Genomic DNA, 19,369 nt, shown 5'->3' on the forward strand with positions numbered 1-19,369 from the left:
TAGGTGTGTTCCTAAGGTCACACAATGCAGAGCATCATTTTACCCACGAGTCTATCCAGGAAATCACTGCACACAAACCAAATTCTGCAGTGCCCTCCCAACAAAACACAGCTCTCCTCTCTCTGTGAAAATGCCATGGAAATTGGTTAATTAACAACCTGGAAATAATCTAATTGCAGATTGAAGGACATCTTTAGCACTATGAGCACGCCATCATATTTATCCTTGCTTCCTGTCATCACATACAAAGAACATGTTTTCATTGCAGTTCGTTTGACTGACTGGCTCCAAAATAATCACTTCTCACCTCCACTGACATTTCTGTAAATTATTTTTGCCTGAGAAAAAGCCAACCTGAGGAGCTGTGAGGTACATTACACAAAGCAGCTTGAGGCTTTTGTCTGCCTTAACAGCAAAATAACAGTGCTAGAAAAGTGTTCCTTCTGCTCCCAAGCAGATTCAGATTCAAGTTTCACAATGAAAGGAGTGACCCAGTTCAGCAACGTAAATATATTTGATCTCACATGCTTCAACACTTACCTGAAATAACAGTGAGATGCTACAGCTCGCACTTCAGACAGTCAGTGGCGTGAATGTTTGTTATGATAAACAGAAACAGATAAAGAGAAGGCCAGATTATTGTGGGGAAACTGGCAGAGGTCACCTAAATGGCAGAGTTCCTACAGCTGAGGCTTTGCCCTGGAGTCCTACGAGCTGTGTACTTCACATGTTTGCACTGTTCCAAGCACAGGGTCAGCAAGCAGCACTAATGAAAGACTAACAGCCCTGCAGTGAGATCAACATCATCAGTATATCAATCCATCTCCAAAGCCATCCCAGAAATGCTACATTTGCCAAAGAGAACCGCAGTGATACCATCAATTTATTTCTAATACAATGCATCCCCCTCACCTATGAAACTATAAAAGGTTGTTAATGCTGAACAAATTTCAGCCAAAAAGTGCTCTTATTAGAGCTGTACTAAAGTAGCAAAAAGCTGCTTTTGCAGATTTTAACGTGTTGCATGTTTCCATCTTGGAAAAAAAACATGAACATACAAAAATGGCACACTAGGATTGGGATCCCACAGCCTCCAGCCTGGAACAGCTGATAAGTGACTTTTCTTCTCAAAACCTTTCCACCTCTCTACAGCTGTTTATAACGAGAGCAAAGAAACATCTCTCCAATCCAGCCTGGATGATTAATTAACTGATTCAACAGCAATGCTGCAGCTGCGTTTGCCAAGTTATCATTCTCATGACCATAATTAACACAGAGGAACTTCCAGTGGGAATCAGGCTTGAATGACAGTGGTAACAATCAAAGCTCCCAAAGCTTTCACAGTACTTCAGAACGGACTTCTCAGCCCTGTGAACAATTTTTGTTCTCTTAGTCCTGCTAAAGGCCTCTTGGAGACAGGTTAGACTCAGGATGTTTTTACTGGACTCAGGGATCACCCAGAAGCCTCCGACCTAAGGTTCTGCTTCAACAATAGCAGTGCCTTACATGCATGTCTTCTTTTGGAAATAAACCAAATACCTGCCTGGAACAATATATTATCACAGTGGATTTGTAATGCTTTTGTCGTCACCTGATGAAGACATTGCCATTTTCACCCTTGATCAGTGCACCAACCCAGTGCACAAGATATCCCATTTCCTCCCTCAGAGAGCAGTTCCTAATGAAACAACACAGTCCTCTCTTTTCTAAAAGAAATGAAAAGAGAGGGAATTCTTGACCCTTTGTTCCCTAGGTGCTCCTGGAGCAGCCCCCAGCCACTATATACTGCAAGCAAGCCCCAGTGCTCTGGAAACAAAGCAGCTTGTGGACTGGGGTAAAAAGGTACACTTAGGCGATAAAGTTTTGATGATGAAAGAACAGCCTTCATTCTCTTCTCTCTGAATACCTTCTGACTCTTCGACAGCTTCTTGCTAGCATAATGCCCTTACACTCAGCATTTTTTTTATTCCTGGTTTTATTAGAGAATTATTTGCCCCTTCTTGTCATCCCCCTGAAGAGCCCTTTGGCCAGGTGCTGCTGTGAGTGCCCAAAGAAGTAAATAAAGAGGCGATCCTCCCTTGGCCAAGAAGGCTCACTGGTGACAGACAGCTCGCAGCAATCTTAGCTGCAGTGCACAAAAATACTTCCGGAATCCAGATTTCACATCCTAGATCTTCTCTGGCATCAACTTAGTCTTTTTGGCTCTGCAGAAAGGACAAAGAGCCTGGACCCCTGGGCACAACTGTCCTTCACCCAGAACAGCCTGTCAGAGGCTCCACGCTGCCTTTGCATTTAATCTTCCAGCTGACATTTGAAACTTGAAGCTAAAAGGAATCCCGCAGATGGGATTTGAAGGTCATCCAAACACTACTTTAAACCTGCTCTATTTTGTTCCCTATCGTAGCCTTGACACAAGCCCCTGTTTGTAAGTTAACCTGCTCTTTTATCCCTCCAAGTTCATGATCTGGTATATCCATTGATGACTGGGTGGGTATGAGTAAAAATACATTAAGTGAGATGTTCCCAGTGATGTTTTATTTTAAAACAGTACAGTTGGAAAAAAATGATTTTCTCTTTTAACTTACTCTGTTCAATAGCAAGCACTTCCCTCTTCTTCCCTACGATCACATCATAAAAGGTAGTGGTAGAATTCTGTTACACCTTTTCAAGACAGTGTGTTAGAGAACTCCTTGACTACCAAGCAGGTGTAAAAGAACTTGTATTGGTAACTCAAAACTACTAATTTTTGTACCTATTTGCACTTGAGCGTTTGCATACAAGGCTGACTACTACTCCAGGCAGATTAGCCCACATCTGCATGACACTTAAATCCTATTTAAGCCTATTCCAAATATCATTAACATTCTTCTAGAACAAATGAGACAGCACCACTGTGGATTAGGAAATGGGAGGCATGCTCAGAATGCAGGACTAGATGACAGGGAAAGAACAACATAGTACTACTAGGTTATGCTATCACACATGCTTTCTACACCTCTTGGATAACAGCCTTCTTATATATCCTCTCCTATAGCATAACCTGCATCTGCCATCGTAGATCGTGTTAGCTGCCAGCACCTAGAGCATGAAATCCCACAGTCAGATTGCACTGAGAAAAGCTCGAATTAGCTTGTACTTAGCAGAGGAGCACTGCAAAACTGGAGCCGGGTCTAGATAACACCAGTGGTAACAAGAGACACGAAACTTCCAAATTGCAGAATTCAGCACCTTGTTAAACACACTAACAATGACTTTCCAAAAAGCCCCAGCTATTTTAAAATGCATACTTGCTTAGTAAATCACATCTCTAGGCTCACTTCAGAACTGAACAAAACCAAGTGATAAATGCTTCTGAAATAAAACCCTAAAATTCTAGTGATGCAGCCTGCTTCACACCACAGACTCCAGTCTGAGTTTGGACCAACGTAAGCATTGCCAGACAAGGCCTAATAGCTCCTTATTTGCCACATGCCACCAGCTGCCAGTTCTGCTCACCAGGGTGGCACAACACTCCACCAAGCACTGTATTCAAAGGGAAAAAAACTAACTTACAGGTGGGAACTGATGGCCACAGTGGTGAGAAGTCAGGCTCAGAATGTGTTCCATGACTGCTGTTTCTGATTACTTCCATTCCACAGCTCACTACTTTCTGTGATCCACTTTGTCAGAGCAACATACTTTATGGTAACTCTCAGGAGATACCTGCTAACTAGACACGGTGCTTTTCACTAACACTAGCAGCAGTGTAAATGTGTTTCTCACTGTGTGGTTCTTGACTTGAGCTACGCCATGCTTCAACTCCCATCATTTGCACTTCTTACCATTTCTCCTGTACCAAATCTGAAAGTCCTGTAAATACATGTGAGGCGATTTTGCAGATCCTAATCATTTCTCAAGGCAGCTGCAATGGGAAGTTTTGCTGCAGCTCCTCACCTCACTATATGGCAGCTGCTCTGTTCAGCCCTGGGCTCATCTACAGTACGGAAATACTTGTATTCAGCCCAGAACTGCTCTTCTGGACATCAGGAAAGTCAGAAAACCACTGAGGGCAATCACTTTAAGCACTAAAGAGCTTGATCACCAAATGAGAGAGCATCGATCTAACAAAGTCACTCTCCTGCACATTGCATTAAAATCATTAATCCTCAAAGCTTTGTAAAATGGACAAACGCAGCTGTTTGTGAGCAGCTGTCTTCAGCAGGGAAAATAGAATCCAAGACTAAATAAGAGCAGGCATAGCCATCCTTAACTACCCTAAACATCTGAATCAAGAAAGCCATGACCTAAATTGCAATCAAAAGGCTAACAGCTAACTATGGAGAAAGTGTCACATACATAATATTGTGTTCCACATGGAGATGTGCTTGAAACATAACTAATACCAATGGATTCTGTTTCATAACTCAAAGGGGAAAATAATGGAAGCTGGAGATGTGTAGACCCATCACTGGCTTTGTGGGAAGTACAAAAAACAGTTATAGGCTGTTAATGTGACCCAGAAGGAAGCTCGACATCACTATTATAGAAGGAGGAAATCCTCACAAATAATGTTTGTGGAATTGCTGTCAACATCCTTTGCCCAGAAGGGTGATGACAGCATCCATCATTTTCAAGGAAGCAGAAGTGCTGTTATATAAGGGGGTGTGCCCATTGAATCCAATGCCTTTCACTGTACTCAATGCACAACTAAAGTCAGTACAAAAAGAAAGCAGTAAATCACACCGGGACCTAATACAGCTGTATTCACCCTTCTCATTTAGAGCCATCCCTTCTGGAAAAGCTGGGACAGAGCTACAGAGCTGCAGCAATGCAAGGTTTGGGGAGGTCTCTAGGGAATAAGATACACCCTACATACAGTATAGAAGTACAGGATGTGCGAACAGGAGCTCTGGGTCATCAGTAGGTAATGCCCTACAGAGCATTACCCAGAGAGAACTGCTTATTAGCTGTTTTAACTCAGAAACAAAATAAACGATCTGACCATTCTCTGTTCATTTGGTCAGCAATTTACCCCAAATATCCCAAGCATATGGAGACCAAATTCCCTCAGAGCTGAGAAAACAAGGTGAAACACTTGGTGATCTGCTCAGCAAATAGGATTTTGCTTGTTCCATGGTCTTACACTGGGGTTGAATCTAGGCCCTAGATCCTACACTGCTTCACTTAACAGAGCTAACACGTGTGACTAAAGCTCTGTGCAGCTCCAGATGGCCAAATGTCACATAAATTAAAAAAGAACCACTGCCAAATCTCTGCTTAAAAAAAAATATAATAACTCATACGAATCAAAGAGGGAATTTGAATTCAGCATCAGGAAACAGAATGCAACATGCTGACTTTGCTTTGTAAGTCGCTTTTTCAAGAAATGTACCTTGTGAAAGATAATGAAAAGATACAAGGGTAACAAAAACATGCAGTCACGCAATAAATCTACCACCCTTGGTACTGAGCAACCTTCCAGCTCTCTTCATCCTGCTGACAGCATTCATGTCATCCAACACAAAAAGCCACCATGCTCTAGATTAAAGATAAATCCCTCACATCCCAACTAGCACACAAGCCACTCCACAATAATAAAGCAATAGAACTATTCAAACAGCAATGCACAGAAACTGCAGTTTACTTAGAGAAGCCTGGAGCAAAACAAGGAAGCAAACTTTGGGCTAGATAAAAGAAAGAGGTACTTGCCTATGGTTCAGCTAACCCAGAAATCACAACTGGCAGCAGCTGATCGACCACGCAAAAACTGAATAAAAGCACATATATGCACACACAATTTGTAGAGTTCCTTATGCTTCCAGCAGTTTTGCAACATAGCTGCTGGAATGGCAAAAGAAAAAACACATACAAAGCAGAGCAGGGTTTAGCACAGAAGAAGAAAGGGAGAATGATAAAGAAACAGCAATATTTTGATTAACATACAGACCTGGGACTCCTATCAGTTGGATCAGTTTCCAACTTTGCACAACTTCTCTTCCCTGCACTAACCTACATCTGACATCTGTCACATCACTCCAGAAACAGCCAAAAGTAATTTTCACACCTTCCCTCTAGAACAGCATTCTCTCTCATGTCCTACATCAGATAAAGCAGACTGTAGAGCAAATACAGATTTTTACCTAGCCTCTTGGAACTATTAGGGTGAATGATTCCCCAGTGCCTTATTTCACTAGCTCAAATCAGCAGAATACATTTTATAAATCAACTGTGTACAATTAACATTCTTATTTATAGTCCAAAGTGTAATTCTATCAATTAAATTTCTAAGTAAGGATATATTCTTGAGGCTCTTTGTGCTGCCTCAACAATATATTCTTACTTAGAATTTGGTGGGGGGGGAGGGGGAATTGGGATTTTAATGGACAACAGTGTGGTGCTGAGCTACCTACCTGCTGGGTTAAACCACAACATGCTGCTCCCAATCATTCCCCAAAGGATCTAACCAATTCATTTCTCTGACTGACACAAATCTGAAATTACTCTGCTGGCCTCCACAGTTATTTGAGATTTACAGAACACAACAAAGCATATCGCTCATCTCCATAGAGCTCTGCCACAGATAAAGACTTGATGTCAATATGCTCAAACTGCAGTGCATAAAATATGCACCTGTGGTTTCTAAACAGTTATTCTGGCAAGAAATAGATTAGAAATAAAAAGCAGGCTAATTATTTTTGAAGAATTTAGAGACAGAAAGATCAAATTGCTGCACGTTTCACCTTCTGATATTGTCAGGTGCTATGCTCAAGCGTAACCAGCAGCATTTCCTGACATTTCCAACACATATGAAGTAGGAAAATAAGTGTTTTAGAAAGGCTTTTGCCTTCAGTTTCCCAGTGGAAAACGAATTTGATTCTCAACATTTGCACTCTCAAGTTGAAATGTTAATAATACAACTACCGTGCTGACAGAATCCATAAATACACTCAGTAACTAACCTGGGCCAGAATCAAAGCTGAATCCAAGCTTTACAACAGGGTTATCTTGCAATACAGTAATCAAGCCTGGGGAAGGGGAGGGGGGGGAAAGGGTGCAGCAATAACTCCTGTGACTTTGGTTTCTTGATACCTCTGTAAACACCAATTTCATTTACATGAAGTATATATATATATATATATATTTTTTTTTTTTTTTTTTTTTTTTTTTTACAAACAAACCTGCTTGCTCTATTTATAAAAACAGTTCTGCTCAATTCTGGATGCACCTATGAGGCTTGTTAGATATGTCAGAAATCACAAAGACATCCTAGAGAATCTCACAATCCATTCATTCCCCTCCATTCATTCATTAACGCAGGACCTCTGTTAGCATTATGCCTTTCGCTTACTTTATTCCCACCAGCTGATGGCCCTAGGAAGTCACTTTATCCATCTATTTGAAATTTCAACTAGCAATGCAAAGCAAACATCAGTAGCAAAGAGATAACTATTTATGCAAAGAAAACAGCAGACTACTTTCAAGCAGCAGCACAACTGTCACCCAGCAGGAGGGACCCGCAGCAGTGCTGGAGCCGTTCAGCCTCGCTGAAGAGCAGCTCCCTGCTGTACAAGCACCAAAACATCGCACCACACTCAGTTTCTGGTTTCCTCCTCAGAAGGCATAAATTTGCACAGACATGCCCCCTACCCCCCACGTGGTATCACTACAGAAGCACAGCTTCACAGAAGCAGGAGGGAAATCTGACTGCTGAAGAACAGGAGCTGGCAGAGCACAGGCTGCAGCACGGTCTGCAGAGCACTCAGCTTTTAGGCAGCTATGGATTTTTCCCAGGTGATTACAAACCAGCACTTCCCTCTGCTCTCTTCTGAAAAACAACGAAAATGTTCTCACCAATTACACAGTAGCTGCTATGTTGTTTGGGGTGTCCTGAATTCAAAGAAATAAAACCAAGCTTTTTGACATCAGAGCATTAACTCCATCCATTAGAGAGGTACCTGTAACTCTCCAAATCTTCTCTGTTCCCATCTCTTTTATTCTTTCATATATTCAAGGCTGGTTCTGGTCCGTGACAGCTCTGCTTCTACCAGTTGGCACTCTCTTCACTCTGCTTTAGACATTCCTCTTGCTCCCTATTCCCAGCTGCCCTTCCCCTCTGCTTCCATCCTTCCAGTGCTCACATGCTGTCCCTGACCCCACTGCCCTCAGGACTTCTCAGTCCTTGTGGAGAACGGCACAAGAAGCCAATGCAATGAGGGCACATCAAGGCTGAGTCTCAGACTCTCTTCCTGATAAAACGGAGTCATAATCAGCAGAAGCAAGATGCACATCTCACTAGGCCTGTGCTTTTGGTGGAAGCGTTCAGTTAGATAAACTAAACATTGCATAAACCCATTAGATGTAACTCGGAACAGCAATTGTATGGATTGGAACACCAATCACCGCCCTCCCCTCTTCCTAATGGCTGCAAGGAGCTCAGGGGGCTGGAGTTCCTCTGGTGCCTCTCTCTGCGGGCTCCAGAGCCTTTGGTATGTACCTGTGCCCACTCACACATGATCCACCTGTGGCACATTGCTGGGGTTCCCTCTTCCTGCAGCTCTTTACTTGCAGCTGGCTGCCCACAGAATTCATCTGCATCAGCCGTTCCCTTTGGCACCACTGCCAACAACCTGTGCTAAAAATACCTCACAAGCATCATAAATAGCAAGATGGGAGAACTCAAAATCCCCCCTGAGGCACAAAGCCTTTTTGCTTTTCATAAATACAGAGCGGCAACAATACACAGAGAATAAAATGCATGTTATTGCACTGGTCTGCTGGGTCCCCTTGCCTTGCAGACAGAAAGAATGACAGCTTCCATTGCCTGCTAAAGCTGGCACCAGAAAACAAGAGGAGAACACTGCTATGGCGAAAAGTCACCAAATCCCCCACACCCAGTCTTATTTAAAGACATCTTTAAGAATAATAATATTCAGGATTTTATTGTAAATCATATTCTGTATGAAAACAATCAGTTAACCAGAGCCTCTTTCTCTGAAATGCTCCAGCACACGAAACGTTTTTGCCAAGTATCTCAAATTTCTCATGTATCAAAACATCTGGCTACAAAAAATAGAAAAAGTATTTGTTGACATTTTTGGACAGAGATTACTTCAGGTCAAGTCGAAAGAATCCCTAAGCTGCAATCATCAAATTCTTTTATCAGTTACTCTGGATTTAGCCAGTGTTACTAAAAGAGAAATAAGACACAGGCTTTTTATAGCAGCTGCCAATCTAAGGATGATCAAAGTTTTATTATTCTTGCTTAAGATCAAAGTCCAGCATTTCAGGATTATCTCCAGCTCATAAAGTAGAATAAACAGTTTTGGATAACCCCATTATTATATAACAATACTGTTTTCCTGTAAGGAATTTCATTGTTTTTGCACGTGCCACAGGTTGTTAATGGATCACCTGATTACCATTAAATTCCTTTACTGGCTTATTATGACAACAGAAAATTATACAACAGCAGCAAAAGACCATAAAAACTTTAAATCCTGTCCTGTGTGTCTGCATTCATACAAAGAGAACATTGGAAAGCACAGGTGAAACTGAGAATACAAAGTAAAACTGAGGACAATTTCAGTGAAAGCCGATAGGTTTTACAGCTCTGCTCATTCCAAACCCCTGAAGACACCTGCAGGCTTCCTGCTGTGGGACACAGACACTCACCTGCAGCTCATCGCAGCCTGCTCACACCTGCACACACCTTCAGGCTGGAACAAAGGAAATCCTCAGCAAATAAATCAGCACACTTTTGTTATGATGACTTGCATAAAGAAGCATCAAATATTTCCTCGCGGGAGATACTGCAAGTCCCTTTGATGCTAAATCTTGTTTTAAATGTGCAATTGTTGGTGCTCAGATTTGTGCTTCACTCGGGCATGCTTTCACTTACAAGAAGTTTTTTATTCTATTGTTTTTCATTCTGAGAAAAAACAGCCATTTCTGCCTTATCTACTGACTGCAGACACAGCCACACTCCTGCACCTTCAGGGAAACAGCAAATCCATCTCTTCTACACTCTAATTCTATGGAGTTCACTCACCTTACATGGTATTTAATGGGAGCCACTCTCCCAGAAACGTAGATTAACAGAACCTCAAATCCAGGACACCTCAGTAAGCCAGTACTTTTCATCTCCTGAATGTGTAGGCAGACACAGAGCTGGAACATCTTTTCCAGAGCTGTGTTACGCTATCTTATCTATGTTCCTTTATTGTTAACTCATTTTCACTTCTTATCTAACCTGGTTGCCTCCCAGAATTTCTAGTGCCAAAAATAAACCGAAAGCTTTCATCGCTAGTTAAAAGGAAACTGCAATTTGAAAAGCAGTTTTGTTGATTTCTCTGTTGATCAAAGATGCTTCATACAAGCCTGATGTAGTAGAAACAATATCAGCTTTATAATGACTAGCAGTCATTAGAGCTGAATCCTTTAGCTGAGTGAAATCCCAGTCCTTATTCATACAATACTTACACTGGAGGAAACAGTAGTTAAGATGAAAGCATGTTAAAAATGACTAAGATTGAAGTCCCAGATTTAGCAAAGAGCAACAAGTATTAAAAAAATAAATAAATAAATTGCAGAAACTGCTTCAGTTTGGCACTTTGGAATAAAGCATGACAACATATAACCTGCTTGTGCAGTTCCAGAAACAGAAGGAAGCTGTCAACCAAAACTTGTTCTCATCTTCTCTGAAAGTCCACTGGGATAAGGCCACTCATTTCTCTGACATACTTCCAGAACTATCACTTCTAAGTGCTGTGCCAGTAAGTTACCAAGACACTGTTTATGTGCACAAAGGAGAAAAACATCTATCTGGAAAAAGACACTGACTTGGCTAAGGAGAAGCAGCATTTTCCAGTGTACTCCAAAAAGAACTGAGCACTGCTCTAAGAGCTTCAGAGAGGCAGAATATCACTGTGTACTGACCAGCTCACCCATGAGCAAGCACTGAAGCTGTAACCACAGGGGAAAAAAAGCTCCCTGTGCACCCTTGGAGAACCAAGGACTCATCTCTGAAGCCACAGAGCACTTGGGCTCATCATGGTTTTTTACACACCAGTCTCTTACAATGACAATCACAGACACCCCTGGCACTTTAAAATGCAGAGCTTACACAAACACTGGGGCCCTGGGCAGCCTTGTCCAGTAGGTCTCAACTGGCATCATAGAGTTTAAGTCAGATGTGGGTGCATGAGCAGCAGCACTGCTCTGTGGTTGCAGCTACACACTGGGATTTCCATGAAACAAACCAGCTCACCAGAGCACAGATTCTAGCTTACCAACAGGAACTGGAAAATGTAGGACTCCTCCTCCATACTGTATCTTACCAAAGCCTCTCCGGTCCCACCTTGGTTACACATTAAGGATTTTGTTACATTACACCTGGGACTGCTAAACACACTGAATGTAAGGCTCAATAATGTTGACAGGACTAAAATTGTTACTTGGGTTGGATTTTTTTAAAACTGAAATCCTTTCTGAAAATATGCCCCGATAAGGCTGAGCATTTAAAAGATGAGTCTCACTGAGGTTTTAACTGAGACCACTTACATATAAACACACCATCATCTTAATAGTATCTAATATTAAAAATATATACTGGAGGCTACTTAGTGATCTTGGAACCTACAGAACAACATCTCCTTTACAACATCTGTTTCTGCCTTTATACTGCAAAACTAAGAAAATATCACCCCAAGCACATGAACTGTCCGCGTGTGGTTTCATTTTCAATTACTTACAGATTACATTAAAAATAATGCAGTGTATTTATTTCAAACCTGCTATATTAAAAATAAATAAATAAATCCCCAAAAGATTGTTTTCAGAGGCTGCAGAACATATGATCTTCTGCTGTTTTTCATTGAAAGCAATTTTGCTGGCTTCCCCATCCATAAGCTGATGTTCATTTTCCTTCTGTGTGATTCCTTTCAAAGCTCCACATCTAAAATAGATTCTGCCTCATTGTCCCAGTTTCCTTTTGTTGTTGCCATTAGTCCACGTAAATTTTCCTATGCATTCCAGATTAATTTACATTAATCTCAAAAGTTAAACAGCACAGACTAATTTTTGTTGAGGGGAAAAAGGAGAAGTAGCAAAACTTATAAAGGAGCAGCTTGAAATAAATGCTGTTTTTTAAGCCAGATACCTCATAAAACCTCATAAAACCATTCTTCTTCTTCACTGAAACAGAAGTTCTACCAGTGCTAAAGATTAGGCTGTGGACAATGACTCTGACATACAGACAAATACAGCTTGCAGGGCTAATCCAGGAGCTGATCCTGAGTTATTTAAGCCACTAAATTGAGGTTCAAGCCCTTAAATGAGTAACTAAAATAAATTAAATTACCATATGTGTTGGGGAAATGAACCTAAAGTATGGAGAGGATTAAACAACAGTACAAAATCAGTACAAAAGAAATTGATGATGAATACTGGGGAGAGAAAAGCCATCAGTGCCAGCTCTGCGCTCTGCAGAGCACAGCTCCTCCAGGCAGGGCTCCACCGCCGCCTGGGTACCACTGCAGCACTCAGCCCTGCCAAGAACATGCTCCTGCAGCCTGGGGAGCCTCACACCAAGGAAAGCTCTGGAAATCACTAGGTCTGGGAGGGTGAGATGCCACAATAACTAACCGCTGAATTCCGTATTTAAAACAATGGGAATACCCAGCCAGTTTTTACTGCCCCGCTCTCCAGGTCTCAGACTGAAAGAAGTACCTCTGACAACAAGCAGAAAAGCACAGCAACAGATTTCAAACAGGATGGGACAGACATTGCCACCTTTTGAAAGGCTGGTTCCTTTTGATATGACTGATATTACTGTGCTAATCACAGACCGCAACAAATTGCTGGGCTGCAGCAGACAGTAGCTCATTTTTAACCCAGTCAGCAGAGACCTCAACGCAAGGCATCACTGCCAGCAGACACGGCTGCAGCTGTCTGAGGAGGATCAGAGGATTGAGGAAAGAAAAATAGAAGTTACTGGTGGATTATATAGGAGATCAAGATTAATATGTAAATTTCTCACTGCAAAATCTGGTTTCTTCACACAAGTTCACACCTGTGAGACAGATCCATCAAGTGATCCACATAGTGCATGAGGAAAGAAGTTACCTGAGCAACATAATGAGGTGAAGCAGGTTGTCTTTTCATAGGAATGCACTGTCAAATTGGGTAGCCGCAATGAGTACTGAATCATAGAGCCACAGAAAATCCTGACTGGAAGGGACCCATGAAGATCATCACGTCCAACTCTAGATCCATGCAGGACCACCCAAAAATCAGATCATATGTCTGAGACTGCTGTCCAAATGCTTCTTGATCTCAGGCAGTTTGATGCCATGCCCGCTGCCCTGGGCAGCCTGTTCCATGTCCACAACCCTCTGATGAAGAACCTATCCCTAACACAGCTCTAAGCCATTCCCTTGAGCCCTGTTGCTGCCTTCAGAGCTCAGCGCTGCCCCTCAGCTCCCTATGGGCTGCCATGTGGCCCCCCCCCTCAGCCTCCAGTTCTCTATGCCAAGGGACCTCAGCCGTTCCTCACACATCTTTCCCTCTAGACCTTCAACATCTTCGTAGCCCCTGAGAAGTCTGAGAACAGGACCAGAAGGCAGAAATTCCCCTTCCAACCCTGGCTTTGTGCAAAGGAAGACATTTCAGTTGTCTCACATGTATAACAAGGACAAAGTCTCCCTACACCAGCGTGTCAATGATTTATTTGTGTTTGATCTCTATTTGTTAAAAAATCAAATCTGAAAAGACAAAGATTATAGTATAAAATAAATTCTTGTGCTAAAAAAACCCTACTGCGTTGACTGTTGAGTAGACTAAAAAAAATATAATTACCTTCTCTACAACTCCCACACCCACATATCAGAATGGCACAGCACAACCTGTTAATATCAGACAGCAATAATATTTATCTAACTCTGGCTTCTGTCAAAACTTACTGATTTTGTTATGGCACAAAGAAAGATGCTGCTACTGATAAACCTCGTATTTTATGTGCTTCAGGTTGTTCCTGGAGTTGCCTACTGGACTAAATACAATTCATTCTTTCAACGTTTTGATTAAAAAACTTAGCAAAGACCACCCAACAGTACCACCTCTGCTTGTTTGTTCTAGCATAAATGAGGATTAGGAAAGTTTAAAATAGCCATTTTTCCATTAACTTAGACCTACATGATAACAAGCAGTTTTGACAGTTCTGAAGCAGTTTGAGATAACACGCATAAGTAGGTCACAGTTATACTTGGCTTTAGAAAAATGCCTTTCATCCAGCGAATTTACAGCTCTTTACAAACAAGCCCTTAGGTAAGCAACAACCTACAAGGCTTACTCCAACACCCAAATTCAGTCATGTATGAAACCTAATAGCAACTACTTAATAACAGCTGAAAGTACAATATGAAGGCCTTTACAAACTGCACAATTGAAAAGCATGACTGACGTCAGCTCCCCTGATCCCAACAGGCCGCAGAGCAGGTCATGAGAGCGCCCTGGGAAGGGCTCCAACTTGACAGCAATGTGAAAAGGGATTTTCAAATTTCATTTCAGCTCCCAGATCCATCATCAGATTCCCAATGTGATTATTTGCTCAGGCTTTTGGGAATACTCATCTATGCTACTTCACCTGGTATTTGGTCAGACCATCAGCTGTACTAGAAGCAAAGCTGCAAAGGAAGGTTGGAGATCTTACATGTAAATAACACAGAGAGGTGAGGGACAGGTGAAAAGGACATCAACCATCAACAACACAGTCTATAAAGGGTAGCAAAAAATAAAGGATCAGTTCAGAAAATTCACCCTAAAGTACACGAGTGCTCACAGCAACCCCTCTGACAAAGCCAGCTCACACTGTACAAGCAGGAAAGCTTATCTTATCTGGAGCTCCATTTCCAGCAACATTACAGTAGTTTGCATTATTATTTATACTTTGTGTATTAAACTACAATTTACCATGAGCTATGTGGTGCTTCTGGCTAAATAACAATAAGGAACTGGAGCAGAACAGTTGAAAGGAGTGGTACCAAAGTACAGAGGTTCTGCTGGGTTTCAGGAACTTCTCCTGTCCTCTGTTGCAGTCAGTTCACTAGACCATGCTGCCTCCTGGAGCAAAAGAGTTGAATCAAGAGAGCAGCACTGATTGAACACTGATGAGATTGTGATGGATTTTACTGTGCCTCAAGTACCTTCTGTGGTACAGCAATAAAAATGTCACAGGATAATGTTTAACTCTATGGCCGTTCTTGTTACGCTCGCTGTATAAACCAACAAAAGTAGACAACTCCAAATCTGATGCACTCAGAATAACGATGATCATACAAAATATCAGCAATCAGGCCTGCTGAACACGTAGACCTAACGATACAGGTTCTAATGAGACTCTGTATGCATGAGCTAACCTGCCGTCGTGAAGAGTCCCAACTGAACATTCAAACAAAGCCCTGATCCCACACAGACATATTTCCTATACAGCTCCATGTTTGTGAGTATCCTCATTAATACCTACTATACCACATAAGTGTGTAAAAGTCATCTCAGACCCCTAAACCTTTAGCAGAAGCAGTGCTTAGAACAGTTAACAACAAAGATGCTCTATGCCACCTTATACACAAAGAGCCTTTGGTCAGAACCAAGTAAGCCCACCACTGACTCACACAGATTATGCTTCTTCAGCTCAGTTCATTTGCTGAAATTGAAAAGCAGATATCAATATAAATTAAAATCTTAATCTCCTTTATGAATCTTACTGGCTGCCTCTCTAAAGTCCTGTGAAGTCTCCGTCCAATTAATTACTCTGAAAAGAATGAGACCGCATGGGAAAGGCTGCAAAAGAACCCCCTCCCCCCCCCATCATCAGGCAGCTCTCCAGCAGAAGCAGGCAGACATCAAGGACCGTGCATGTTGTGCAGATGCAATAAGAAAAGGGGACGGTGAGAGGAGAAAACAGGAATACAGCCAGTGGGAATGTTCCCTGGCTTCCCACTGTACATGTGTCAGTTTGAGAGAGACTTCTGCATAGCAGCAATCACCAGGTACTTCCATTGCTTCCTCAGCTTCAGGCAGCTCTTTGAGGACAGCACACCTTATGCACACCACAAAGCCTTGCTGAGAGCAGGATCTTCCCCAGAAGTACTAATGCAGCCTTAGCACAGCACTGATGCTCATATAATTAGTGCTCTTCCAGAAATGGACTCTTTAGAGACCAATGTAGTCCATTTCTTCCTAGAGCAAGAATCCTACCGTGCCATAAAGAATTAAACTGACCTAACACCATTTATTATTTATACATAAAATGGGTGTGATGCTGTGGGACGATGGTCCTTCCAGCCACAAAGTGCTGACAGCCTTGCAGCAGCCACACAATGCCTTCCATGTGCAGGGAGTTCACTTGGCCACCAAGAGCAATTCAAGCAAATGGAAGAGAAGATCCATCTGAGCACTGCTCAATACATCAGGATGCAGAGAAATAAGGGACAGACAAGCAGGGCGTATCCCTGTATCCAGGGACTTGCTCATTTGCAACATGTATTTTTCACAAAGTCTTTTTTCAAGGCAGAGATAACTGGGGAGTGGTTTTACTTGCCATTTTTTGTGCAACCAACCCAATGCTCACGGATATATCTTTTTTGTTACATTTAACTTTACACCTCTGGTTCTCTAATTGCCACAAACCGTAATCAAACCTGAAAAGCAGCAGCAGCCTCTGCTCAACCTGAAGTTTGGGACTATGGAGGCTCTGCAGCCGTTACCACGACACACACAGCCGAAGCACACGCGTGGAAGCCACAAAATCCACCCGAGCGGAAGCCGTTATAACAACGACACCCATTCTGCGCACAACTTCAGACCGTTCATCTCCAGGAGGACGCGGCAACAGCGGGGCGAGCCGCCACGCCCTAACCCGGTGCCGTTCTACGGGTGACACAAGAGCCGCGCTGCCCAGAGCCCCGACAGCGCAGAACCGCCGCGCCCCGACCTCCCCACGCTCCCCGTCCGCTCCGCTCTCCGCACAGGTGCGGCGGGGCCCGGCCCGCAGCTCACTGCCCGCCCGGGAGCCCTCCCGCCTCGCCCCCACTCCCCGAGGCCTCGGCACGGCGGCAAGGTCAACCCCGCGCACCCACCTCTGGCGGACATTGCTTGGGCGGCCCGCACCGCCCTGCGCCCTCCACGCCGCGGCGGCCGATGCGGGGGCGGCGGAGGCGCTGGGCCGGGCGGGGCCGCCTCGCTCGCTCCTTCCCTGCCTGCCCGCCGCGGTGCGGGGCGGCGCCGGGGGCGTCGCTTCGGCGCGGTGCGGGGCTGCGAGCGGCGGCTGCGGCGGGGCGGGACTGCGCGCGGGGGGCACGGGAGCCGCGGCGTGCCGGGCGGGGCGCGCACCGGCTGCAGAAGCGATGGAGACGGCGCGCGGCCGAAGGTCCTCGCGCCGCTGCTTGTAAAATGCCTGCCGCTGCCAGGCGGTATAAACGAGCCGACGGCACGGGAGCGGAGGCTCAGCTGGGAATTCGCCCACTGAACAGCACAGGAACTGCACATCTGCGTGTAAACGGGCTGTAAGTTAATAGTATCTATTTACAAGCTTGTATGTAAATAATCGGGATTCATTTACACGCCTGTAAATAGTATATAAACATATGAACGTCTGCAACAGTCTTGTCATTACCGTGAAGCAAAGAGCGCTCCTCTTCTTGCAGTGCCTCAATAAAGCCAACATGCAGCTGGCAGCATCCAGCGTGCACCTCCCCAGCACAACCTCATTGTCAACACCCAGTGATTCTAACCACACTAAAAGGAAACAAAACTCCATGCCATCTGTTCATCGAGTGCTGGCATGGGGTAAGCAAACCAACAAGCTGGTTCAACAGGAATTACAGGTGAGGGGGCCACATCAGTACACTGAAATTCAAGCATTAGGGCAGACTGTTATCAATGTTGGAATGGCCAACTGGAACCAATAGAAAGCACAACGTGTGGTGCTCAGTGAGGACCTGCATGGCAGGAGATACTGAGCCATTCCTCTGCTCTGCTGCACCATGCACAGCGCATCTTCATAGCAGTAAGAAGCCCACACTATCTTTCTGTCAAAAAAAAAGTTACCAAAATCCTGTTATCCGAGAGGCGGCAAAACTCACATCTGCACCCACAGAGCAGAGATGGATGCCAATGACATCCATACTGTATATTTCTCACTGCGCTTTCAAAGAGCTGCTCACCTTCTCCACCATGCCAACTTGGCTGGCAGCACATGCGTATATAAAAGCTTGAGAGCAGCAGCAGAATGGATAACACACACACCTCCTCATCACGGGATGTACGCACAAAAAAGGATCAGTACATCTGCCTCTCTGATACTGCCTTCACGCTCATCTGCACCAATGACTTTAATTCACATGCAGCTCTATTCTTTTTCCCTGGCATCTCTGACAGTTTCAAACAAAGCACAAGCTGAATTCCCACACATGCATGTCTAAAAAGCCAAAGAGAAAGTCAGATAAGTTCTACACCACTAAAACATTGTACAACCAAAGCAGCAACAACAGCAAAAAGAGGCTATTACAGCAGTATCACTGTGTCAGAAGGTCCAATAGTGCTGGTAGACATACTGCTGAGTGTCAACGCTACAGAGTATCCTGTATCTGATGCTGCAGTACCATTTTCAGTCTACACTGTATGAGTTTTAATCAAAAGAAAGAATGGACATGCAGGGAGAAGGAAATGTTTCAGCAAGAGTTGAAGCAGTGCCTGAAAATCTCCTCAGTTCTATCAACACAGAATATAAAATCCACGAAGTTACAACAGGAATGCTTTGTTGGGTTTCCTGCCCTGAATCATTAGATAATCGCATTTTAATTTAGGAATCACTCCGGTTACCAAAATACAGAGAGAAAAACCAGACAGGCCTTTAACTTCAACACGCGTAATACGACACTAACAGAAAAATAAAAATAAAAATAAAATAAAATTAAAAATAAAATTAAAAATAAAATAAAATTAAAAATAAAATAAAATAAAAATAAAATAAAAATAAAATAAAAATAAAATAAAAATAAAATAAAAAAAAAATAAAATAAAATAAAAATAAAATAAAATAAAAATAAAATAAAATAAAAATAAAATAAAATAAAAATAAAATAAAAATAAAATAAAATAAAAATAAAATAAAATAAAAATAAAATAAAATAAAAATAAAATAAAATAAAAATAAAATAAAATAAAAATAAAATAAAATAAAAATAAAATAAAATAAAAATAAAATAAGGTCATTTTGCAGTGACTTGCTGAGCAAAACTGTTTGTGGTTCTAAGGTTATGCTCTAAAGCACAGCATCATAAAGAATATCATCGCTGACTTTTCAAATTAAATTATAGTTCGTTAGAAAGTT

At 42.7% G+C, this 19,369-nt stretch overlaps 1 protein-coding gene across 1 annotated transcript in view; it reads right to left on the minus strand.

The window, feature by feature from the left end:
* Nucleotides 1-17,247, minus strand: part of ABLIM1 (actin binding LIM protein 1) — a 160,550-nt gene extending 143,303 nt beyond the window's left edge. The window contains exon 1 of the mRNA XM_072340080.1: nucleotides 17,115-17,247. Within this exon, the coding sequence (XP_072196181.1) occupies nucleotides 17,115-17,127 (13 nt within the window). The 5' untranslated portion in view covers nucleotides 17,128-17,247. The remainder of the gene's footprint in view (nucleotides 1-17,114) is intronic.
* Nucleotides 17,248-19,369: the final 2,122 nt, after the last annotated feature.

This window comes from Excalfactoria chinensis, chromosome 6 (genome assembly GCF_039878825.1).
Source record: "Excalfactoria chinensis isolate bCotChi1 chromosome 6, bCotChi1.hap2, whole genome shotgun sequence".
Lineage (NCBI taxonomy): Eukaryota > Metazoa > Chordata > Aves > Galliformes > Phasianidae > Excalfactoria > Excalfactoria chinensis.